Source organism: Acanthochromis polyacanthus, chromosome 17 (assembly GCF_021347895.1).
Source record: "Acanthochromis polyacanthus isolate Apoly-LR-REF ecotype Palm Island chromosome 17, KAUST_Apoly_ChrSc, whole genome shotgun sequence".
NCBI lineage: Eukaryota > Metazoa > Chordata > Actinopteri > Pomacentridae > Acanthochromis > Acanthochromis polyacanthus.
The window spans coordinates 19,485,198-19,512,021 of record NC_067129.1 but is presented as its reverse complement, the minus strand read 5'-3'; the positions used below and the strand labels follow the sequence as shown (position 1 = coordinate 19,512,021).

The window sequence follows — 26,824 nt, the reverse complement described above, 5'->3', positions numbered from 1 at the left end:
GCACTCTATAATCCACAGCATCCATCATTTCTGAGCTTTTGAGCCTCTTCCTTTGTGTACTCGGCTAGGTCTGCATTAAAGGCAGGAGACACCCAAATGTCACACAGACATTTTCAGAATTGTATGTCTTCCTCCAGGAGGCGAGTGGCGGATAAAATACAATCGAGCCATTCGTGAAATGGAATTCACCAAAAAGAAACTCCAGCAGGAGTTTGATGACAAGCTTGAGACAGAGCAGCAAAGCAAAAGACAACTTGAGAGAAAGGCAAGAAAAAAAGTGATATTAACTTCAGTTTAGTGAATACCAAACATTGGCAACCTTATAATTGCATGACTGTAACAGAAATAATGTGCATTGAACTGTCATTAAAGAGTAGTAAAAAGTGTGTCTTTGTGTGCGTGTGTTTGTGTGTGTGTGTCCTCAGCTGACTGATTTGCAGACAGATAATGAGGATGTGCAGCGCTCTGTGCAGCAGCTGAAGAAGAAGTGCCAGAAACTGACTGCCGAGCTGCAGGACACCAAGCTTCATCTGGAGGGCCTACAGAGCCGCAACCACGATCTGGAGAAGAAACAGAGAAAGTCAGTTTCCACTTCTTTTCTCACCCATCATGCCTGACTGTCTGTCTGTCCTCCTCTGTCTCACACAAAAGCACATTACAGACAACTTATCTCTCCTTTCTCCTTGGAATGCCCAGTGCAGGCCCACTTGCATAACACTAAAGTTTTTCTTTAATTTGAATAGTGACTGAGATGTTCTGTAATCTGTGGAATTGCATTAGCTGAGAAAATGACTCAGACTTTAAGCACTTGAGAAGCTATCGCTGTGGCAGAATGTGATCTCTCCCCTGTGGCTAATTGAAGATGCTCTGTGGGTGAAATTATTTTCAGCTGCACTTCAGAGAGAAAAACAGGGAATTACAACGAGCTGACAGCATGAAACACTTAGCCGTTAAGTTCACTAACCATAAGTGTTTCTGCCCCAGACAATTGAAGAAAACATTTTGCACATTATTACGACCCAATGGTAAATTGATGGCGAATGGAAAGGGATAAAAGTGGAGGCTAAAACAGAGGTAGTGCTAAACTGATGTTGAGATGGTAACATACTGAAATCTTCTAGGCAACATATAACATACTGTACACATTTAGTGGATGATAAAAGGAGCAATTTCTCTGAAAACTATCTGTGTAAGCCATATTTTTTGTGCCAAATGGCCTTACATAAGGCTACTTTGTGAAATTATAGTCTGAAATGAACCGTGCCAGCTCTAAAAAATAGCTCAACAGGTATCAGTTTTATCTGTTACATCTGCTTTATTAGATTTTTACGGCTGCATCGCACTGCAAATTAGCACATAATTACTGGTTTGTGTAATTACAAATCCTTCAGCCCTGTGACGCTGTAGTCTTATTTAAAATCAACATTGTCCTGAGCTCTGTTTCCACCGTGTGTGGGTTTGTGCATCCATGTGTGTGTGTTCCAGGTTTGACCTGGAGCAGAACCAGGCTCAGGCTGAGGTACAAAGAGAGAGGAGCCAGAGGGAGAAGCTGGCTCGAGAGAAAGACATAATGACTGGTGAGATGTTTAACCTCCGCCAGCAGCTGCAGGTAAGCTACTTTACAGTACACACTCCAGATGAGCCCTGATGTCTCTCTCGGGGACAACACGTCTGATCTTTTCTGCTTCCTGTGTGACATAACTGGGCTGGTCCAGATGTGCTGTGCGTCGTTTTACCGTGTCTCTTCTGCTCGCAGGACAAGGACACCGAATTGTGCGCCGTAAATGTAAAGGTGCAGCAGCTGGAGGCAGAGCTACAGGATCTGTCGTCCCAGGAGTCCAAGGATGAGGCCTCGCTGGCCAAGGTCAAGAAGCAGCTTCGTGACCTCGAAGCCAAGGTGAAAGACCAGGAGGAGGAGCTGGACGAACAGGCTGGAACCATCCAAATGCTGGAGCAGGTACAGGGCGTCGCAGATGTGGGACGTGGAGAGTTTTTATTCCTAAAAGCTGCTTATATATCGCTACACTGGATCCTTAAACTCCAGAGAAGTTATGTAGATTTTGTTTACATTTTGTGACCGTGTATTTATTTAATGTGTTGTTATATTTGTGTCCTCGTCATGCACTCAGGCCAAACTGCGCCTTGAGATGGAGATGGAGAGGCAGAGGCAGACCCACTCTAAAGACGTTGAGAGCAAGGAATGAAGAGGTAGAAGAGATCAGGCGGTCCTGCAGTAAGAAGGTGGGCGTTCTCACTCTTTCATTTGTGCAGATTTTTCTTCTTCATGGCCTCTCTTTCCTGAAGTAACAATTAATCTGGCCTTCTCAAGGTGGCCCTCACAGGAACACACACTCGTGTTCACAGCGTGTGCTGAAGGTATTGTACAATCTTGTGCATAGTCTAACTTGTTCAGTTGTTGAATTGGTTATTTCAAGATCATGTTGTTTTTCAGAATGCCTTCCATGTTTCTATAAAGGCACTGTATTCATCAGAAGAAAATATAGCTAATATTAGCCACTGATTATCAAGTGTTCTGAACAACAAGCACAAAATTAGCTCAAATTTTTACACCCACCCAACTAATTAGATGCATCGTATTTGGATTTTTTATTTTATTTTTTTAAAAGAGGATTTTACAGAATAAAGTATCATTTTTGATGGTTCTACAGGCTAGCAGGTCTGCTCAAGGGAAGATCGGTTTGTCTTTGATGTGTGAGAGCAGCCATGTCTAACAGGACGGTCGATGGTGTGCTGTGTCTGACTTTGTTTATCACTCATCATCTGTTTGCTCATCTTGACACTCTGTTTCATGTGTCCTGCAGCTGAAGCAGATGGAGGTGCAGCTGGAGGAGGAGTACGAAGACAAGCAGAAGGTGTTGCGTGAGAGAAGAGATCTGGAGTCCAAACTGCTGAATGCCCAGGACCAGGTACTCCCATCACTCTGCCTCTGGTGTCTGTCAGTGCAGCTAAGTGTGTGCGATTTAGTGTGGGCCACTTCTTTTGATTGGAAAGAAATACTTTTGAGTCTGGAGTAGTGCTATGGGTTTTGAAGGAGGACTGGCAGACGCGTGTAACAATACTGGCTATAAAGGAACGGTTTGTCTTACAGGTGAGCCAGAGGGATGTGGAGACAGAGAAGAGGCTGAAGAAAGACTTGAAGAGAACCAAAGTCCTCCTGGCCGACGCACAGATTATGTTGGACCACCTGAAGAGTAATGCCCCGAGCAAAAGGGAGATTGCCCAGCTCAAAAATCAAGTATGTCACCCTGCTGAGCATTTGGACTGTGCCTGAGCAGATGATGTTATGAATGCCTGATTTACTTACTGATGTGACATGCCTCTTCGTCTCAGAGTATAAAAAAAAATACACAGGTTGACAAATCCTCAGTCATATCCTACATAGGTGCTTGATCTTGGCCTGCTGATGTTTGTCCTTCCTCCCGATTAATTCCTTCCTCCTGTTTCTCACAGCTGGAGGAGTCGGAGTTCACCTGTGCAGCAGCAGTGAAGGCTCGAAAGGGCATGGAGATTGAAATAGAGGACTTGCATATCCAAATGGAGGATGTGGCCAAAACAAAGATGTCGGTGAGTCTGTTAACAACGAAGGATGCAGAGTGGAATTGCACAAATTGCTTCCAAATTAGAATTTTTTGTGCATTGTTTATCTGTAACTTAATCAAGAGTGTGTACAGTATCACACATTACAGGTAATGAAATACACCTACCCCTTTTTCATTTGCCAATTTGATAAGTGAGAATGAATTTGCATAAATACTTCTGTATCTTCATTTTGATGGGCAAATAGAAACAAAAACAACAATGTTAATTAACTGAGGGCTTGTGCCTATCAAATTTTCACTCTTCAAAATGCAGCGCGGCTCTAACATTAATATGCATCATCAAGCCATGGGTGGATATTAAATAATAAATGCCCTTTGGCATATGTCTGATTTCAACTTTTGCTCTAATGGATAAATAAGCTTTGTCGAATGTTTTTTTCTCTCTCCATCTGCTCATTAATGGCTGTCTCATGAGAGTACTGCCTACATTTTAGACTCATAGACTGAGGATGTTTGTGTCTCTGGGGATGACACACAGAGTGCCGTGCGCCTGTGCTTTGCTTGTTAATTGCTGCATTTATAGCAAGGGGAAGGTCTTGTAAATGTCTGAGATTAGAGAATGCATATGAGGGCCCGAGTCTCTCCCCCCAGAACGGCAGCGGATGAACTCTAAATAGGACATGACCAGTATGCTGCACTGGCTGCACTTTTCCCTGCCCAAATGAGCCAATTGATTATCTCCAATTGGTCTCATCCTGCAGCCAGAACCCTGTCCAGATTGTGTTTCATTGCCATTAAGATGAGATTCCAGGGCTGCCACGGCCTGGCCAGCTAATGACCATTTATCATATTCCAATAGTTCATGAATAAATCCTGTCATTTATAGTAAAGTGTGTGTTTTCCTTCTGTGTCCTCCCATAGTTGGACGAGCAAGTCAGCCGGCTGCAGAGAGAGAAGAACGACCTGCAGTCCCGCATGGAGGAGGATCAGGAGGACCTGAATGAGCTGATGAAGAAACACAAGGCTGCTGTTGCCCAGGTAGCCCGACTTGTCAAACTTCTCAGCCAGCAGAAATACAGTGCAATTGCATTAATTTTTCTTGCATTTAGTTTGAAATGTTGTGGGCATGCTGGAGGAGAAATGCATGAAATACATGAAACAATGTTGCTTAATTACTTTGCAAAGAAAAGGTAACTGTATTCAATTAGCATTTCAAAAAAAAGAAATATCTAATCAGATGCTCAATAAATTCAGAAAAACGGTGGACTATTAGTAGTTAAAAAAAGAACACATTTTACATTGGCGAAGGAACAATTTACCAACAAGCCAGGTTTGCTTGTCACGTCAGACTTCCGCTTTTAGTGTCCAGCTAAACAACACCAGTACTGATCCATGCGTGCTTTGAGCCCTGCTGATTGAGGTGCAGACACAAAGCTTCATCATAATTAATGAGGGCATCAAACAGCAGCAGGATCCATAGGAGTGTCTCCAGGGATGAGAGTTGTGTGCATTGATGTACAAGGCAAGTGGTGACTTCATCAATTTGGCTTGTTATGATTCTTAATTATCCCAAATATGGAGACAGGATGATTTTTTAGATTTGATGGTTAATGGAACCTTGTGCTTTTTTCACCTCAGACAAATTGGCCGTCACACACAGAGTCTCAGTTATAAGCTGCACTCTACATATCGGCTCCTCTGGTTTCGTCCTGAGCTCCATGACAGCTGCCAGGATGTTTTTATATTACTATTAGTAAAAGTCTGATCTGTTACCTAAAGTTCGAAATTCTGCTCTGTCATTTGAGTTTTTTAGTACCGAATTTTGTCCATTTTCGCAACATCACAGCAGGATATTTGCAATCATGAAATTATTGTGCATATGGATGTTCCCAGCACCTCTAATCATTTACATAACTACCAAAATACAGCCCCAGGTAAACCTATTAACAATGACAACGCATTTTAAGGCACAATAACTTGCTGTAAGTAGCTGATAAAAATTTTGAACTTACAACGTCTATGAAATAATCAATGGGCACATCAGCTACACAGCTGGCAGATTTGGGCTGATTGTTGTTTATTATTGTTGCATTGTGGGGATTCGTGAGTGAAAATTTCACTCCTTTCAAGTCTACTGAAAGACATTTCCTGTGGGCTTTTGTTAAGGGGTCAGTTTACTCAAATTGCCTTTTAATCAAATTGCTGTTATGTGTTAATTATGAACAATGATTAGCTTTTATAACCTTCTCTCTGTCTATCCACACAGTCAACAACATCATGCCACCTTCTCAGAATCTCACTTAAGCTTGTAGCTGCATACTGGCAGTCCCACCATACACATACATGAAAACCTGGTATTATGGGATATCATTGAATTAGTTTGTCACTGTAGCACTTAAATTAGGATGGCAGGAAGTTAGTAGTTGCTTCAGAATACACTTTTTAAAATATCGCTGCGAACCCTGGCTGTTGAGGATCATTTTCTTACATCAACATTCTGTTCCTTTCGGCTCGACAGTGACTTTGAGGTTTGGAGGACATGTTCTCCTCTAAACACAGTGTGTGCTCTGAAATCAGGGAGACACAATCTGTTCCACTGTAGAGCACATGACAAATGATTTGAGTTTGGTATGTTTATTAGCCATTTACATTAGAGGTGATCTTCCTTTTGTATAGTTCAAGCACACTCGCAGCTCGTCTGCCTCTATCACATACCCTAATTATTGATTTTGTGTATCTGTATATGTGTGTGTGTGTGTTTACTAGTCTGCCAGGGACTTGAGCCAGATCAGTGACCTGCAGGCCCAGCTGGAAGAAGCCACAAAAGAGAAGCAGGAGATCCAAGAAAAGGTAAAAGGGGATATTCAAAAGCAGAGCTGCTGCCTGCCAGGAACCTGCCTGCGGCCTCAACACTTCTCTCTGATTAGGCTTCAGCTATTCGCAGCTTCTCTGATTATTGTGACCAAAAAGGCTTCGTTTCTGTGGCAGCTCTCCACTCAAAATTGCAATGCAATTCACATGTAAATAGAGGGAATCATTGACGATTCAGAGTCAAGGAGAAAAATGTTGTTCTTCTTCTCATATTTAAAGAAAAGGGTAATGCACACAAACCCTGCAGCTCAACGCCTCGATTTGATTAATTAGATAAAATTAAAGCACTCATTCTAGTCCTTGTAATGATTATCTCTCATCTTGACCCAGCAGCGTCTGTCCTCTGCGATTAATCTCATTTGCGGTTTTGTTTGCTTTTTTTTTGCATTCATTTTAAAAATATCAGAGCATGACGCGGGCTGTTTGTTTATCGAGTGACTCAGCAATTGAATGTGATTAAATGCGATAGCTGGACATAATAGCAAAACCTTGTTACTGTGCACTGACCGTCATCTATGAGACGGCTGTGGCTCAGGTGGTAGAGTGGTTCGATTCCCGCTCTGTCCTAGTCATGTACTGTTGTGTCCTGGGCAAGACACTTTACCCGCCTTGCTCCAGTGCTGCTGTCACACTGGTGTATGAATGCGTGTGAATGTTGTGGTGGTCGGAGGGGCCGTAGGCGCGGATTGGCAGCCACGCTTCAGTCAGTCTGCTCCAGGACAGCTGTGGCTACAATTGTAGCTTACCACCACCAGAGTGAGAATGTGTGAACGAATGAATAATGGATCCATTGTGAAGCGCTTTAAATGCCCAGAAAAGCGCTATATAAATCTAATCCATTATTATTATTATTATTATTATTATTATTATGATTCATATGATTATTCCAATTATCTGAAAAAATCCTGAAGGTGCCATTTTTCTCTAACACGTGAAAAGGTCCTCACAGCAGATGCTCTCAAGTCATGTGGCAGATGTCAAATTACTAGTTTGTAGAAAGCAGTGGCCTTGTGCCATTCGTTTTGTGCCTTGTGTTTCAACCCAAGCACTGCACTCTACAAACACGAGCATTTATTACACATGCACACATTCCATCTCTTCATATTTTGAAACACATTTAATATCGTTGCAATTTTCTGAACAAAGACTCAATGGCAACGTTTAAGTACTGACTCGACCATCTCACATTAAAATGTCAGGTAGCTGTTAGGTTGTACATTTATATGCCATAGTTACACCTGAGTCTGCATTACAGAATTATGGCTGCCCAAAATCATGTTGTATTTCATTGTGAAAACTTAGATTTCACATAAAATATCTGCTGTCCTACTTTAGTTTTGTTGTAAGTTAAGTGTTGCATTATCGCAAAGCATATTGGATGCATATGTTCCCAAAACATGACAACTTGTACCCAGGAGTCTTAGGTGAATGTTGCCCAAGACTTTTATTTGAATATTTTTAGCTTTTGCTAGACAATAAAAACAAAAAATATTTACATGATAAATTTTGCCATGTTGATGGATATAAATGCATCCTATAATGCTCTACTTTCCCTCTGTGCTGTGCCCATATGGAGTCTATGCTGCGCACATGCTCAGTTTGTTGGGAGCATATCTCCTGAGTATATCTTAACAACTTCTGCACTGTGCTTTAAGGCGGCTGTAGCTCTGGCATAAATAATGGCTTCAGCTATGTGCCTTTAATATGTATTAACGCAAGTGCTTTCTCAACAAAGGGAGACTGATTGTTGTTAATTAGATGTTCCTGCATACAAAGAGCTGATATTAGCGAGAGGGGGAAGCTGTCCTGCAGTCTGATCAACCCATGCACGAGCCCAGCATCACAGGCATTTGTAACAAGCGGTGCAGCATTGGCTCATTCATGAAAAACATTCTAAAAAAATCAGATTTAATGAAAGCTTACCAAGGAAAAGATTTGAACTTATTTTATTTCCTTGCTATTAACTTTGTATCCAGTTTTCTCAGCTGTGTTGCACCTGCATTAGTTTGTTTACATAATGTTCTGGACTGTCGCCTGTAAGCTATAAGCTGTTTTTAGGCTACATGTGCAGCTCCAGGGATGGCAGTATCCGCAGTCAGAGGATGAAGCCTGCTGACTGTGGTGATCTCCTGACCTTTTCTCTAGCAACACTAGCAGTTCAAATTTTTCCACTTATTCTGTGCAATATTTTGATCAGATGGCTTAGCTGTAATTTTTATGTGCCGGGCTTCCACGACTCACAGATGCACCAGCCACATTTTTACCTGCTTAACATCAGCACAGCAGTATTGCCACTGTGTGCATGCTGACTCTTGCATGTAGCTCAAAGCTGTGCTGTGTGGCTGCAGAGTGTCAGTGTTGTTTTCACGCTGCACGTTGCGCGACCGGCTCGCTGCTCACTAACCTAAAAGCTTTGTGTTTGAATTATGTGACCGTTCTAAACCTGCAGCTATGCTATCCTTGTCTGATTTATCCTATTTCTGGGCTGATTGGGTAAATTGCTGTATTCTGTGCTTCAGGTGTCAGCTAATGGTTGAGGCTTGGCATGCATGTGGATTCATGTGCAAAAAAAAAAAGGTTAATGCAGCTGATTTAGGCCCGTGTTGATAATAGGGCTTTTATCATGTTTTTCTGATGGAACACTATTTGTTCAGAGCATAACCTCCAACGTTTCAGGCGTGTCATGTGTTAATGCATACCCGTTGCGTATTTGTTGACGCATTTGTTTGCTAAATGACTTTCTTCTGGGCTACTGAAGCAGAATTTAGCTCGATGGCAATCTTCAGCTTGTGCTTGCATGCACATTCTACAAAAATCAAGCTCCGAGTTACTGGACTTTTTTATGGAAATGCAGTGGACTAAACAAATAAAACCATCTGCTGCAAACAGAATGTGTTTGAAAGGACCAAACTCCTGCCACTCCCTAACAGCACACCCTGTTTCCTATCATATTAACATATACGTGTGCCAAAGCTCTGGGCCACTCAAGGCCCACCCATCAGAATATTTTTGGCTCCACTAAAGACACTCAGCAGGCTGTAAGGCATTGTTAAAAGTAGGCAGTGATAGCTATCTACAGCATCTGACCTTGAAGTGGTTATCTCAACCCCAGTAGGAGGGAAATCTGGCTTTTTTAGTAATATCAAAGGAGAACTCCAAATCCTCCTTGTCTCAGATGCAAAGTCCCTCATTAGGTGCCATGCTGCCTTTTAAGCTGGTTTTGCTGTGACGTATCTTTCTTTCCTTTTATCAGTCATGAGAAAACGATTGAGATGGAACAAACGTGCTTTGCATGACGCAGAGCCCCCCTCTCAAAGCCTGTGAAATTACTGTGACTTGCTGTTACTCATCCTGAACCACAAGCTCTTCTTTTTGACCATTAGTGGTAGATTGGGGGCTTATCTAGGGCTCATTATTCAGACTGGAAGCACAATATTTATTATATTTACCCCAGATGGATTAAATTTACACAAAGCGGGTGGAAAACTGAACATTAATTTACTTTTAATACATGCGCATAACATCAGCACTTCCTCTTTAGTCTCGTAGAGAGGAAGCAGAAAGCAGGGTCAAGAAGGAGGTGCGCTGCGAGCGTTGCTCTGTAGGAAGTGATTATGTGTTTTTATGCCTGTCCATGTGTGTGCTCCCCTCCTCCAGCTTCATTCGCTGCAGAGCCAGTTAGAGTTCCAGGAACAGTCCATGGTGGAGAAGTCGCTTGTGAGCCGTCAGGAGGCCAAGATCCGTGAGCTGGAGACCAAGCTGGAGTATGAGAGGACGCAGATCAAGCGCTTGGAGGTGAGATGATGCTGCTGGCCTTGTAAAATGTAAATGACAGGCTTTGCGAAACTATAAATGGGAATTTGACATTTAATGTTCTATTTATGAAGAGATGGAGGTAATAGAAATTGAGGGTATAGTGTCTCTTGCATAGCTTCTTATCTTGGAGGTTCTGGTTTAGGGAAGCATCCATCAAGCAGTAGATATCAGTCAGTCGGCTTTTCCTCTTTTTTTTTTTCAAAGTCTTCACTTGAAAAATTAAACAAAATCAAGGAGAAAATGGATAACTCATAGCACCAATGTTAAGACTGCAGTTCTGCTGTCATTAGTGGTAAATGCAAACTATAGCTGGCAGGGAACAGACTAAAGGATTAGTGCAGAATAAGGGAGACAATTTAGCCGGAAGCTGGACTTACCGGTACAATACAGGAATTTTTAAAACGTAGTAGACTTTGAATTCAGGTTGCAGCACAACAATTCACATATATTACATTGTAATACATTTCAAGATTGAAAAAATAATAGCGCAAGACACAGTACAGGATATTTACTGAGATTACTGTTCCGGAGATGCAAATAATGGAGCAGTGCACAACCTCACGTGATCTCATGGTATATGGAATGAGAATGAGACTGGTGCAACTGTTTGCTATGATAATAGTTTCCAGTGAGAATAAATTAAAGCAGAAGGCAAACGATGGATGAGGAACTAATGACGATTAGCACTGATGGTAAGTTTTAATATCTGTAGCTAACGTTAGCCTCAAGACCTGGACTGTTTAATGTTGTTTGGCAGCAGCATCCTTGCTCCAGGCGGGAGTGTAATAAACGTAACCATCCTGATTATAACTCAGACATGTCTGATATTAATCGGTGCTGCACCAATGAGTCCGCAAGCAGCTCAGGAGGTTTAAGGCTGGATCCGTAAACCTTTCACATTACCAAATAATCTGGGCCGAGCATCAGTTTAGACCAGTGTTCTCCTCCGATTGTCAGGAAGGTGAAACTGGGGTAAATTGGTCCAAAACTCCAGCAGTGTGAGCCTGCCTGAAGAGTGATTCACTTGTCCATACTGTATGTGACCCACCTAATTCACATCAACTGCTCCCCAGAGTCTGGTGGGTCGTCTGAAGGAGAACCTCGAAAAGATGACAGAAGAGAGAAACCAACGCATCGCTGCAGAAAACAGGGAGAAAGACCAGAATAAGCGCATGCAGAGGCAAATGAGGGACATAAAGGAAGAAATGGCAGAACTGTCCAAGAAGGAGGGTGAGGCAAGCCGCAAGAAGCACGAGCTGGTAGGTTCTTGGGTGCAGGATGACCTGATAAGAATTCACCGGTGTTTCTGCTAGAGGATGTAACCATGTGATGTAATCCATTTACCAGGAAATGGACATCGAGAGCTTAGAGGCGGCAAATCAGAGCTTACAAGTGGACCTCAAGCTGGCCTTCAAGAGGATAGGGGACCTGCAGGCTGCCATTGAGGACGAGATGGAGAGTGATGACAATGACGACTTAATCAACAGGTATAGCCGAGCTTTAATCTGCACTTGCCTCAGTAGATGTGCAGTGTCTGCTTGGTATACATACTGCAGTGTAGCTCCAGAGGCCTGGAGTACCACAGCACACTCTCTTTGTAAGTTGCAAGAAAGTTATTTAACGAGAACTGCTAGGTTTTTTTTTTTCAGTAGGCTGTCAATCACAACCCGTTTCTTTTTATTCTCCCACATCTTCCTACATCAATTTCTGTCTACCCTCTTTTGTACTCTGAGTCATTCTACACTCTGTCTGTTCCCCAAATACTTCTCAAATGGTTTAATTTGACTCCCTGCTTCTGATCTTCCGTCTCTTTGCTGGTTTTCCCTGTTTGGTTACTCCTTCCCTCTTTGCAGTGGGGTTGAGGGTTATGCTAGCTCTGGGCCCACAGAGGTAAACACTGACTGCAATAACACAAACCTCTAAAAGCAAGACATTACAAATAGCAGCTCTGTTTGAGCAGGCATGAGTTGAATTACAGAGCCACTGCTTTACAGTACAATGGATTTGTTCTTTTATGTAAGTGTAAAAACTGTTTATTTACTGTTTTTCTCATTTGTGTATCTCACCTTCTCTGTTTTTCTTTTTCCCTCGTTCCCTTTTTGGTGTCTTCCACACTTCTGGCAGTCTGCAAGACATGGTGACAAAATATCAGAAAAGAAAGAACAAAACGTGAGAATGGAAAACGCATCCTTTGTCTCGGTCGTTATGTTTGTTTTTTCAAGTGTGTTTTTTTTTTTCTCACCCATTTCAGCCGCAAGAGAGAATGATGCAGTATTCCTTATCCATTCAGTTTGTAATCATGCTGTGAAGAGAAGTCATTTTGAACAGAATGAGAAGCAGAGTCTGTGTTATACATCTCTGATAAAAGCTATGCTTAAAAGATAGACCCAGTGTTTCATTTTGCTTCATTTTATTTCATATTTATTATGTGCCAAGTGTCTAGAGGTGTCAGTACACACTCAGCCTCCTTGGAAATGACAGGACTTGTTTTTCTTTCACCAGAGGAACAAGAATATTTGAAAAACCTGATGACAAGCGGGGTACTTTGTAAAATATTAGATGGAATTTAAATGTGAATAGAGAATGTACTGTAACTCCAAATGTCATCATCATTTCTTCTGTACACCGATTTCAGTTCTCTGAGCGATATGACCCAAATAAGAAAAATCTAAAAGATCCACAGTGTCTAATAGACGTACAATAATACTGCATCATTGTCTCCAGGATTTTAATTTTTTTTTGTATCAAACAGAATCCTCTGAAGCTTCCACACACACCATCATGCATTTGTTTTTGGATCAAGGGATTAAGCTGTTGCACGGATCTTTGTTGTTGTTTTTTTAACAATCTTCTGTTCCTGTGCAGCTTTTCCAAAGCACATGCAACAAGTCTCACTGAGTTAGTATCATGAATGTACACATGCACCTATTATACATCCATGCGAAATCATAACTATAGCATTTGATTTCATTTCATTTCCTGAAGTTTCACACTTCTTTGTAGGACATTAGAAACAAGGCAAAAGAAATCTAAACATTTTTTACTATTGAAGATGAAAAATTTCACACAATCTACAATTTTGCATTTTTCAAAATAAGCAAATATATGAATGATTTGCTTTTCTGGGGTAATATAGTAGTATTGTGAATAAGTGCTAGCGTGGTGGGAGTAACGTACATGTGCTCTGGAAAGCCTTTAAGCATTTAAATGTGCGAACGATGCTTGTGGCTGTGAAATGATGAGCACGCTGGGACTGCATGTCCGTGGCTGCACAGTCAGCTACAAGACAGTGATGGCACAGTGCACCACTCAGACGTGTTAACTCCAGGCTCAGCTCTTCATTTCCATGCATGCAAATAGTCTACTAATCCAATCTCATTTCATAGCGCTGTGAAACATTTAACTTTAAACACAAAAGTTCACCTTGTCTCGCTTTTAAAATGTGTAGTCATCGATTATGAATGTTAAATATGCTCTTTTGACTGACTGAATCCCATTTTATTTCCATTTTCATACAATGAAAGGAGTTTTTTCTGGCATGTTAAATAATTTAAACCTTCATCAGAGCGTGTTAAAGTCTTCAGTCAGTACCCGTCCATAGTTTCCCGCGTTAACCTCTGATTGCTTCTTCAAAGACACATGCCGTCGTGCTCTTTATCACTCTGCTTTCTGTTATCAATTTCTCATCAGACTATCCATGTGTGTCAGTGTTCTCCTTTTCTTTTTGTGCAACTCAACGAAAAAGAGCAATGATTTGTCATGTTTACTTAATTGCATTTTCCCCTCCTTCTACATCATTGCATTAGCAGCATGGATGAACAATAATGGAGGAGGTGATTTTTATTCTAATTGTGAAGTGAAATTTCCAGATGATTTGCATTACTATTCAATATTTTGTTTCAACACGGAGGTTACAATAGCAGGATTATTATTATTGTAGGGGCATTAAATTAGTGTTTTTTCAGGCTGGGTTTAACCTCACAGATTGCAGCACAGTACGTTACAACACATGTAAATCTTTGACCTGGAAAAGTTGCATTTTTCCCGCAAAAGGTATTAATTGCAAGGTTAATTCCATCATACAATGTGTGGTACGTACTGTTCACACTGAATCGATACCCTTAAAAAATATGTTGTTATGCTTCCATTAGTTCGGTGCTGAACTGATAGAACTGAGCCATACGAGATTTGATGCTGACTGTAAGTATTTGTGACAAAGATTTACAACCAGTGCAGGTCAATTGTCAGAAGCGATTAATGTTCACTTCTAAAGTCCCGGGGCTTGTTTGTATCTACGAGCCTCAGGACCGGTTAGCTACTAGTGTGGGGCCAAGGACAAATCGTTTGTGACACCATTTGCACAGCACTCAATTGCAAGCCACCTTTTATTTTGCACACTTGTGTGTGTTAGAGAGAGACGGGAAGGGGGAGATGATTTTTTTTGCTGTGGGCTGGTTTCAGTAGTTTGTTGTGTAATATATCATGTTAAAAATTCACAGCACCACAGAACTGACAAATGGGCAACATGTGTAATCAACTTGTGAGTATTAATGAACCTATTATCTTTTTTTTTTGGTGGCCTTTTATCTGTTGTGTTTAGTATGCAGTGGAGACGAGAGGGAGGGGAGAATAAAGGGGTGACACATAATAGCTTAGCTTGGACTCCCAATTTTCGCTTGTTGCCTCATGAGGCACCTCTGAAACTCTGAAATGAGGAGGTCTTTGTGTAGAAAATAATATAACTAGGCCATTAAGTCATTCTGGGATCATCATTACCTTCGTCCTTAGAAAGTCAGGGCCCTAGGTTAAGATGTTGAGTCTGTCATAATAGTAAAACACTGATGCTGCTTCCCCTCATGATATTCAGTTTCACCTTTCTTGTTGCTTCTCGGCACTGGAAAAAAAAAAAGTGAGGAGGGAGCACACTTTGTTCTCTGACGAATAATGATTGAATGTGTGCCACCTTGCTTGGTGACAAAGGAGAGGGTATGCTGTTTAGTGGGACACCTACATGAATGCACATATGGTATGTGGACGAATGATCAAGCTCAGTGGTGTGGCTGTCATCTCACATCTCGGAATATTGTGTTTGCACCTTATAAACATCTTGCAGCATGTTCCAGGGCTCAGAGAGATAAGCTTACGTGCAAAGAAATGCCTTTCACCTGCATCGCTGTACCTCATTTTTAATGATAGTCAGCTGTCTGTACACACTGTCTGAAATATATCAACAATTGGGTGATATACAAGGAGAAGATTGATGAAACATGGGTCTTTGAGAGCTGCTGTATGCGAGGCTATAAATACAAGTCAGGTCTGCCATTAATCAAGAACTACAAATTGCAGCTGCTCCACAACAGCCCTGTCATGGAGTGTTTTTAATATCCAGTTTGTTGTCTTCAAGCCAAGAACTATATCACGGAGAATGTAATTTTCTCAGACCTTAGCACACAAACCAACGTCAAACATACTTTAGGCCTTCAGAACATATGGGTCCCTGTGCAATTACAAAACTGTTTATGTGAAATGTGAAAATATATTTTCACACATCAAGCAGCCAAGGAAGGCAGTATATGTAGAAGTGCAAGGCTGGAAGCACGGTGTCCGTAAACAACGAATAAGAATTTCTCCCTGAATGCGTTTTGACCATGACGGCAGTGTTGACTTAGAGGTTATGCCACTCTACTCTTCTCTTCCTGTCACATTAACCTTCACGAACAAAGGGATGCGTAATATAGAAAATTCACCACAGATTTGAAACAAATGAGTGAGGATTGACCTTGTGCAGGTGGGATCTGCTCCGCTTTTTCATCAGGATCCGCAGGTCTCTGTATATTGATTGGTATGTCAAGTGTTGGGCCATGGGGCTGTCTCACTGCTCCGCTTTAATAACGATCACTGGAGGTGACATGCCACACAGACGCGAGCAGCTTCGAACCATCCAAACAAGTTAATTATACCTCCAAGAGCTTCATCAGCATACCGTTTTCACTTCTACACTTGCATTGCATTTGTTTGTTAAACGGACAAGATGTTCGAAAAAAAACCATCAAGAATATGTTGAAATTATTGTATCACAACTGTTGCTTAACTGCAGTCTGTCTTATTTCGTTGCATCATATTAACCCCTGTTACTATACGAGAATGAACAAATCTGTGAAACTGCTAACAAAAAAGCTTCTGATATGTGAAAACTAATCATTACTCAGCTTGTGTAATGTAACACTGCATAAAATATTCACATAACAAGTCATGTATTATCATTTCTTGTCAGAAAATCTGTCTAAATTTATTCCAAATTCTTACACGAGGCATATTTAGGCTGTTGATTTTAATAGTGCCAAGCAGTTGAAGGAGGATTTAGTAAAATTGTTAAAATAAATAATTTGGAAAACATCAGCAATGATCTCACTTAACAGAAAAATTCTTGCACTTGAAGATGCAAAACTGGCATGTTGAGATGAATATTTTTGCTGTGTAGTACTGAAGCCTTTGAGTCTTTCCACCAACTCTGGCTGATTGTGTTTCTTTGCAGTGGGGAGGACACAGAAACAGATTCGGAGGTGGAGGACCGTGTGGATGGAGTTAAGTCTTGGCTTTCGAAGAACAAAGGCTCCACCAAGACCCTGTCAGATGAGGGAAGTCTAAAGAGCACCAGGTTAGTCCCTGCATTCCTTTTGCATCATGTTGGATGGTCATGTATATCCGTGTGGTTGAAACTATACACATTCCCAGCCTTAAAGAGGCCCACGATTACTTGGGGCAGTTTGCAACAGAAGGATGGGTATTTCATGTGATTAGGTGTCATCTCTCTCTTTCAGTAATCTGTCTAATGACAGGAGGCGGAATGGGGAAGCGGCTGCTGTCAAATTTATTGAAGTGGCCGGTGGCCAGTTGGCACGCCTGCTAAATGACGCCGCTGCCACAGTTAGATAGATCTTCTCACTGGTTGATTGCCTCACTTTCTACAGTGTACACTGTGCAAAACAGCAATAGCCAGAGGTACTGTATATGTTCCCTGACTCTAGACTGGTCCCAAGGACACAATGAAAATGACAGATTTGTCCTGCAAAAATTTTACTCAGCAGAGTGTGAAAGCACCGAAATCTAAAGTCTGTTACCCCAAATCAGCCGTAAATGTTACATGATTTTTAAGATTAGAATTTATCCTCTAATTTTGCAAACTGTTGATTGTCTCTGGTGTCAATTTGATGACATAACTTTTTAGATATGCAGCAAATGCCGATGCCAAGGAGATGAAAGAAGGTAAGGAGAAGATGAATGACAGCAGTAAAGATGGGAAAGAAGTAGAGCAGAGCAGATCGGTGTCTGTCATGAGTTCCTTAAGCTACCGGAAACGCTCCAACCTGAAGGACTCCATTGGGGGAACAGGGGATGAGAGCTCCCTGTTCAGCACTCTCAAAGAGCAGCCTGACACCCCGGATCACTCCTCCATTCGCAAAGCCAAGTCAAAGTCTGGAGAACCCCAGGATGATTGGAAGAAGGCACAGGAAGACTTGGATGACAAAGGCTCTGTTATTTCCATGGCCTATTCTGAAGCCACCAGCAGAGCCAGGAAGGGTTTAGACTCCCGTTGGACTTCCCGCAGCAGCCCTGAAATTGACAAGGAGTCCATGGTGTCCTCTGTGGCTCCCAGCAGGATGTCCACCAGGAGAGCAATGACAGACATGGATGATGACAATAAGTCGACCATCAGCAGCGTGAGCCGCTCCAGCCCTCGATCGCTGCATCGCAGCAGCTCTTGGAAGGATGACCGACGCAGCAGCTCGCGCTTGTCTCTTGCTCGCAGCTGTGGCCTCAGTGAATTTGGTCTACATGTAGATGATGATGATGATGATGATGATGCCCGAAGTGTGGCTTTAAGTGAAGGGGGACCTCAGCTTACAGTCCACGCTCCCTCAGTCGCAGCTTTTCTAATCCGGCTCAGCCACGCTCCTCAGACAGCACTCTGCCAGACTCATCGGACATCAAAACAGTCAGCCACCGCAACTACCTGGACCCAGATTTGGAGGCTGCAATTAATGAGGTGCTGAGCTTCAAACCCATTAAGTTCAAGCGTAGCAAACTTGATGAGTCCAGTGATGATGAAGACAGTGAGAAGAAGGGGCCTGGAAGTGAGGACAGCAGAAAGAAGGGCGAAGATGAGGGATTGGGAACATCTAGCCTGCTTCGCTCTTCCTCAGGGTCGGCTCTGGACTACGGCAATCGACCATCCAGCACCCTGAGCACCAGCAGCTCCCGCAGTCGTAAAGATAAGAAAAGCAAAGTCCCATCGTCGGACTCCTCCTCCTCTTCCTCCTCCTCAGATGATCGCCACAGCAGAAAGAACTCAAAGGGGGAAAAAGAGCAAGAAGTCCAAGAAGAAATCTAAGAAGAAACAAAGCGAATCAGAAGATTCATCTTCCTCTTCTGAATCTTCCTCCTCCTCCTCCTCCGGCTCCACCATCTCATAACCGCAGCTCCAGCAGTGTTAAAAGAGGCCCGAAAAAAACATCTTGAGGATGAGAAGGAGCTTGCAGGTCGTGGACGTTCTGGCAAGAAGGACACAAAGAAGAAACAGAAGGTGGATAACCTGGTGATGAAGTACCTCTACAAGCCTGACAGTGACTGATTCCAACAGAAGAAGGTGATGCTTGGTGAGAATAACCCAGGAGCCTGGCATGAATACAACTGGTTCCGGGATGTCGCACCTAATATACTAACACTGTTTGCCTCGTGCGAGAGTTTTGTGTTTATTCTAACTCTGTGTTTAATCTTGGGATACACAACTTGTGTTACATAAAAGTCACATTAACCAGTTACAACCCAAAAAAACAACTTTTTTTTTTTGCATTTTACTGTACTTCTAGTTTGGCATTAGACACAGTCACTTCAGTTTCATTCTAGATGCTGTTATAAACAGCTGCTCATTCTGTTTTTGCTTCAAGGGTATGAAAGTAATCCATCACTGCAATTCATCAGAGATTACTTTTCTCTTTTTGCCTTTAAATTAATATGTTCCACTCCCACTGTCACAAACAGTGTTGCTTTTCTATTTTCTACTAAGAGGAATTGCATCTCTGCAAAATGTGAGCGTTTCTCCTCATGCTGTTGTGAGGCAGTTATAAGTACATAGTGTGAAGAGAAGAGTGTCTGTGACTCTTCATTGTAGCACAAACAGATGTTGGTAATAAGGCAAAAAACAAGATTGCACCCATTTTTCTTTGTAGTAGTGACTGTTGAGGGTTGAGGTAAGACACTACAATTCGCATCATAATTAAAATGCTAAAATTAGCTAGAAGCTTCAAAAGCTGTCTATTTAAAGAGTAATTATTCTGACAGTTTGAGTGTCCCTCGTTCTTGTGTGGCTTTAGAAATGCAAGCCGTGTTGTTTGGTGAGTAGGACAGTTGTCCTTGAATAAGAATATACCTTTTTATTTTTTCCTGCACTGGTTTCTGATGAGCTACGGCAGGTTTAGCTGAATGTAGATCACATGTGCTCATGTCAACAACAAAAAAATGTTTTAACATCAGGAATAAATGCCACTTTTCATCTGTGTTAAACATTTCAATCGAACGTCACTGTAGAGCTTCCACACGAACAATATGCCATTCCAAGGCAACTGTAAGCAGATCCAAGTATTGATTATACACTTCTTTCAAGTCAAATTGTCACCTTGCTGAAGATAAACATGCTTGGAAGTAATCCTTTATTTCACAGCCGCTGCTGCTGATGCAACAAAAGGTACTCTTTAAAAACAGTAATTTAGAAAACTGCTCATTTAAAATCACCCATTCGTTAATTAGCAGCCGCGCTTTGTTGATTTTTTTTGGGGGGGGGGAAACTTAAATGCAGATTTTTGAATTTTCCCTTTACCAACTTGCACAGCTTGTGACACTCAAATTGGAGACATCACAGCTGTCCAAAAAGATGGCATGCAGCAGTTTGAGTGACAGAGCTGGAACATGTAGTACTTCAAGGTTTTTTTTCAGATATCTAAAACATTAAAATACAGAGGTTCGGGCTGTGGATAATTGAAAATCAGTTGAAGACCTGTATATTGCCAAAAGATGTGCTTCAGTTGTTTTTGTTCGCTCTCCTTAGGGTGAGTATTAAAGAGCACTGCTGGCAGTCTTGACATATTGAAATGTCTACAATGGATTCAGTTGTCATTTATGTCATGCTCTGAAGGATTGTTATATTATGAGTTGCTACGGCAACATAGTGTAAGGATGTAAAGCCTCTTTTTTTTTTTAAAAAATCACCTTTAATGAATGTGGCTGGCAGAAGCAAGGCAGTATAGAAAGCGCAGTGTTGTTGCTCACGTCCCTTTAGATTTACTTCAAAATCTGCACCATTTACTAATATATGAACAGCGTGATACTCATGCATGGAAAGGAGAAGTGTTTGTCTTGCATTTTTTGATATCGACTTACCTTTACAGTGTTTATTCTTCAAAGACGGCATTGGGAGTTTCTGGTATGATTTATGTGGAATCATGCTGGTAATGCTTTCTCATCTTGCACCATAGAGCAAGACATTTGATGCCTTTTTCCCATTTAATATTTAAAAATAAAACTTACTAAAAAATCAGAACAATGTGCAACACTTCCATCAATGTGTTATTTACTGACTGCAGTAAATAGCACGTTTGCAGGCTGAGAGAAAGCTATCTTGCAGCCTAAGTGCTGTTTGTGGTCTCCTGTGTTATATTTGTATAACTTTCTTTTTTTTCCATTCCTTTTCCTTCAGCCTTTCTACATTTGCTTCTAAGTTCTGTAAGTTGCCAAGTGATGATCTAATGGTGTGTCTGTATGTGTGTTGACCCCTGCAGCCCTCCTGTGTACCGGAGACACCTGAGTCTTGGCAGATCTGATGAAGAGGATGAGGTGGACAGAGACTCCAGCAGGCAGCCGCTGAGGCAGAGCGACAGCGAAGGCTTATTGGCAGAGAGCTCGTCGTAACACACAGCCAGGCAACTTGATCCTTCTGACAGCAATCACACAGGAGGGACGCGATTCTTTCCCTCTGGCTTTATTACCACGTTCAGTCAGCAGAGACATGCGAAGAGCGCTCTTTTTAGCCTGGACACTTCATCATACTTTACTTATATGGTGCACCCATTCGCATCCTGGAGTGATTTTTGCTTCTGAACTGGGCTTCATCTTTTAAGTTTTATTTGATGCAACATATTAAAAAGTCAGTCACATAGAACAGTAAAGTTCAGCACTATCACAAGACCTTTCTGCCGCTGCTTTATTTGTAGAAGCTGCTTTTCAGGCAAATTTAAGCACCCCTCTGCACTCTCCTCTGACTATTCAGATAGCTCTGCCAAGAGGATTTAGATAAGCCTGCTGTGGCTGGACTTATTCAGGAAGGTCTGACCAACTATTAAGATTATTCTTATCTCTTCCCCATTAGCGTGGACTACTGAGATGGGAGGAATTAACCTATTTTAAATTGATTATCTTGCTGTAAGTTTACATGTGGCTGTTGTTGTAAGTTGAGATCTTTATCGTTTAAAAGAACTGATGCCAGGTCACGATTTAAAGTGAGGTCATTTTTGGAAATAAATTATACATCTGAACTAAGCCGTTAGATATTTAAGGGTGACTCCTGGTTTATATTTCAAATGCTGAGAATGGATTTAAATTTTGATCTAAAAGTGTATATATATATATATATATAAATATCTATTAATATATGTGGAATCAAAGGCTTTACATGCTATTGAAATGAAATAAGATTTCTAAAGCTAGTAAGAGAAGTATTTTAAGATAAAGTTAATGTCATATTTCTGTTTTGTTCTTATCTTAAGTGGAGTGCATGCCAGAATGCTTTGAGTTGTCATATTTCTTCAAGTTCAAAGAGAACGCATTTATTTGCTGTTATAAAGGCACTTTCCATAGAGCTTTTTAGATCTTGCAGATTCTCCGATACAGAAATGAAAAATGGTTTATAAAGAAGCATAAACACTTTGTAGTGTGTATGACAAATTATAGCTCCTTTAAATGTTGTATCCTGCAAAATAACCTTCTCACTTTTGGATATGCAGTATAATAAGACTCCTTTGATGTTTCAGTTGCAGGAATTGCTGCGTACAGTGCAGATTGTCTTGAGTTGAGGGATTTTTTTGGCCATATTGGTTCCAGCAGTAAAAGAATTACATAGTTTTTGGTACAGTATGGTGTTGCTATTTCAAGGTGCCAAAATATCAGCATATGGAGATCAGATGTCAGGTAACAAATGTTTGCTTATTAGCAAAGTTTGGTTCTGAACTATTAGAGCAGCCTCAAAGTCATATGGTGATGCAGAGTTGCATAAAGAGAACCACTTTTTAAAGCAATAAAATGTTAGTTCTGTTACGGTCTATTTTTCGGGGAGTATTTTCGTTGTCAGAGCCTTATTTATTTCCACATTTAGCCACCGGTGTTCTTTAACTGTACCTCTAAAATACTGCCAAAAATACCCAGAAATTAAAGCCAGTCTGCTCTTATTATTCAGTATTTTCGTGTAATTTCAGACCCAAAGTAGTGAGACTGTATTGCTCATCATCCAGACACATATGAAAGTCGCTGAATATTCTATAATTGGCCTTGGAGAATGATAATGATTTCCAGAGATGATTATAACCTAATGAATTTTCAACTCTATTTAAAATATTTTGAGGTAGATTTGAATAAGGACGCTTATATATGTATGTGCATGTGAACTGTCTCTTCTCGTGCAAAGTGTCTGGGTTGCTATTTGCATATCTGCTCACAAAAGGCTAATCTGCATTTCATGTCTCATTTTCTCAGTTTTTTTTTCTTTCCTCAGACATGAATATTAATGTGGAACACACAGAACTTTGATGTCAGTGATTCAGAATAGATGTGTTAAATGAAAAAAAACCACACATATTGCAAGTTTCATTGCCTCTAAGTTTGATGCTTTGTACGTTTGTCCACTTCATCATATCTTTTACAATGCTTGTCTATTTTCATTACTGAGCACTTGTTATATGAGTGATTTGGAGTTTGTCTTCTTTCTTTTTTTAGCAAATAAATGCAGCTGTTTGTTTACAGAATCAGTGTCAGCTTATAGAGGTATCATTTGGGTACAGCTTTGTTTTGAATTCAACATTATCAGAAAACAGTTGTAGAAAAGGAGGTTAGAAGGGAGGCAGGGCAGTTTTAGCAAAACAAGTCACTCGTGTGTTTGATTATTTTAGCTCATCTACCCCAGAGAGGCGTCTCATCTTACCCATCCAGCTCTCCAGGAGACTACAGAGGAACAAGCAATTCATAGAAATGAATAATTCTGAGTAGATGGAAAGGCAGACTGAAACATTGCTCACACCACCTTGCAAGATCTGGGTTGTTATATGGCTGCTGCACGGCTACGCAGTTCAAAATCAAGCTTGGGGCAAATTCAGAAAGATCAAAAAGTGAGTGCAAGCATAGTCTTCCTCCCCACATCAATCCCTGTTCTACATAGGTGAAGCTTACCTAGATTCAAAGGGATTGATGGTTTCAGATTACCACCTGGTTGACATTCACCCACTGCGTGTTTTGCTTTAAAGAATCCCCCTGTTTATCCAACCAATCTGTAATCCTCATTCCTATACACAACCTGTGCTGGTGCTTCACTCTGTGCCGGGGAGCTTTTGCTGTAATTTCACTTCACTTGCGTGCACCCTCTGGATGGCTGCATGTTTCTGCTTAAAGGCTTTCCATTGAGTGACAGATTAAATTCTGCTCCCGATTTTACTTATTTTGGCTCTAACACTGTTTCAACAAGCCACTGGAGCAGGAAGTCATTAGCTCGACAAAGCCAAGCAAGTCTGTGTTTACGGTGCCACCCTCCCTGTTATTTAAACAGAATGGTTTGGCCACAGACATTTGCTGCACTGGAACTCTAACACCATGCCTCTGCGGACAGCTGGGTCTTCCCTGTACAATAATGTCAGTAGTCTTAACATCACTGTACGCTTCATTTGCTTATTGAGCCGGGGTATGTTTATTTACTCCTATCTTCGCCTGGAATGTAGAATAGAGTTGTCTATTTTTCTCAGCATATCCATAGAAACCACTTGTCTCCTCCAACAAGATTCTGTGCCAGCGTGGACAAAGATGCACCTTTTTAAAATTACAAAGCAGATGGAAACCAGCCAAACTGATTCACAGCTGACTCTTAGACAGCACTGTATGCCAGTTTTTAGCATAAGCAGCTGCGTTCTCCTACCATCTCCACATTTTGACCTTGGTTGCAGGCTACCCTGCCAAGCAGTAAAATATGTAGGGGTGCAGTTGGAGGGGAGAATGTGTTTATCAGGAATCATCCTCAACTATTAGCGCTCCCCGTTTCCTGCTGGATGCCTGCTGTCAATAAAGCGCTGATTGGAGGCGCTGGGACACTGCCTGCAGGGACCAGGTGAGGAGGCTGCATTCATTTGCAATTCTGAGATGGAAAAGAGGCAGCAGAGTGTGCTGCTTGGGCGCCTCTCTTTGTTTGCACATATCATTTCCAGTCTAATGAACACTGCACAGTAGTGGGCCCTTGTAACAAGGCTCAAAGGTAGGCTCAAACATTGTTTACATTTTGCATAGGTCTTTGAGGGGCCTGGGGAACAATAAAGCATTTCTCCTCCTGTGTGGGACCTACCATAAAAGTGTATCATTTTAGCATCCACAGCAATGGGAAATCTGTGATTTACTTCATTTCATGCCACTCTAATACCTAAGCACAGTGTAAACCTTGAAAACAAATTGCTGAAATCCTTGGTGTGGAAAAAGAAAATGTTGTAGCGTCTATCACCAATTTCAATGTTGGATTTGTCTTTCTATCTCCACTCCACACTATGCAGGTGGCCAAAGCCTCCTGCTGTGCTCAGAGCTGTTCAGTGCTTAGTGTCCCTGCCAAAGGAGAGTTGTTGCCCCTGTCGCTGGTGTATGTGTGTGTGTGTGGGCGAGAGGAAAATGAAGACTTAGGATGTACTCTCCAGCAGTCCACTACATCTAAGGGATTTGGAAGTGTAAATGGTGGTTCCTGCTCGCCTCTCTCAGCGGGGAAGTGTTAGAACATTTACCTATTTCGCCAACGCCTTGAGAACTTGCTTCTGCGCTGTGATGTGATTTCATTTTTTTAAATTTTTTTTTTGCGCCTTCTCTTGCTATTATGTTCTCAGTTGTGCAACCTCAGAGACCTGTTTAGGTATAAATGAGATGTAGAGGTGTCCTTGAAATGCAGTGTTAGGAGACAAAAAAAACAAAAACAAAACTAGATTATCCTTTTGTCTTATCTGCAGGGACTGTGCATTTTTTGCATGCCATTACTCTCTTGCTATCCTACTTTCATTTGGCAGCTCCTACTGTAAATCTTCCAGTTAATATGAAAAAATATCTTTAAAAATATCTAAAACCTGTCATGTGAGTTCAACGTAGTTTCTCTGCAATCCAAATCTCTAATCCATGGGTTAAAAACATTATTTGGAGCATACCATGGTATTAATATTTCCTCATGTATGCAGTAACACACGCTGACCTCCAAGACTAAGATTTATTTGTTTGCACCTGAGTTGAGCAAGCACCCTTTAATCAAACCTGCTAACTCAGTTTTACAACAACACCAACCTATTTCAAAACCCTCCTTTGGCCTATTTGCGTTTTCAGCTGCTCGGTGATGAACAACAGTGCTACTACTAACAGAGAATATTTCTGCTGCAAAACCTAAACAGCTTAATTTTCAAATGACCCGTAACAAAGAAATTTAATACCAGCAGTGTTTTGCATCTCCAGAATCTCTTCTGTCGTTCGCTCATCACTATTGTGAAAATGCAACAAAGTCATGTCCTTATTAATTAGTGGTCAAGCAAATGGGAGGCTTGACATTGGCGAGGATGGTGACAGAGACTTATGTAGGAGGCTGTGGTTGTGCTTCCTTTCTGCACACTGATCAATGCAGTGATGGATTGCTTAAAAAGCCCTTTAAGTCCTTAGAAGTAGTGGTCACGGAGGCCTTTGCTGGGCTTCATGAACTGCAGTCTGTGAGTCTAAATAAGAGGAAAATGTAGAAATATTCTGCCAGATTCTTTCTACTATCTCTGCAGCTATGCATTCATGTATTCAGGTATTTTCTAATGATCCCTGAATTCCAGACCTCACTTCCAACTATACGGCCATGCTGTAGCCCAACTGTCCGGTTCTACTTCATGGTCATCGCATCCTGCAGTGGAGCTTGTCCCTGTCCCATTGATACCTCAAATGGCTGTTACTAATTATTTTAGACATTCCCTTGGCAGCCTCGCACACAGCCAGCGTGAGTATTTCTCTTGATAAAAACTCAAAACTAATGCATCTTTCTGGGAATGCCGGCGTCTTTAATTACAAAGAAAATGGGCGAAGTTTGAAAATAAATGTGAAAAAGTACATCGTGGTGACTTTACCAGACTCTTAATAAATTCTTCAGATATGTCACTGCATGAGTCACTGCGCTGAGAGATAAAATGTTCTGTACTACTTGCCAGCGCTTGACAGCTTGGTGGTCTTTACCACCGAGCTCACGAGTGCCACAGCTATAAACTGATAGATAGCAG

General features: G+C 41.4%; 1 protein-coding gene across 1 annotated transcript in view; it reads left to right on the top strand.

Moving 5' to 3' along the window:
• Positions 1–23,317, top strand: part of LOC110961034 (unconventional myosin-XVIIIa) — a 68,585-nt gene extending 45,268 nt beyond the window's left edge. The window contains 16 exon segments of the mRNA XM_051937539.1: positions 138–265; positions 426–580; positions 1,486–1,609; positions 1,757–1,957; positions 2,130–2,195; positions 2,197–2,241; positions 2,823–2,927; positions 3,110–3,256; positions 3,472–3,585; positions 4,482–4,598; positions 6,327–6,410; positions 10,089–10,226; positions 11,321–11,506; positions 11,595–11,734; positions 16,783–16,905; positions 21,083–23,317. Coding sequence (XP_051793499.1) covers positions 138–265; positions 426–580; positions 1,486–1,609; positions 1,757–1,957; positions 2,130–2,195; positions 2,197–2,241; positions 2,823–2,927; positions 3,110–3,256; positions 3,472–3,585; positions 4,482–4,598; positions 6,327–6,410; positions 10,089–10,226; positions 11,321–11,506; positions 11,595–11,734; positions 16,783–16,905; positions 21,083–21,212 — 2,003 coding nt within the window. The 3' untranslated portion in view covers positions 21,213–23,317.
• Positions 23,318–26,824: the final 3,507 nt, after the last annotated feature.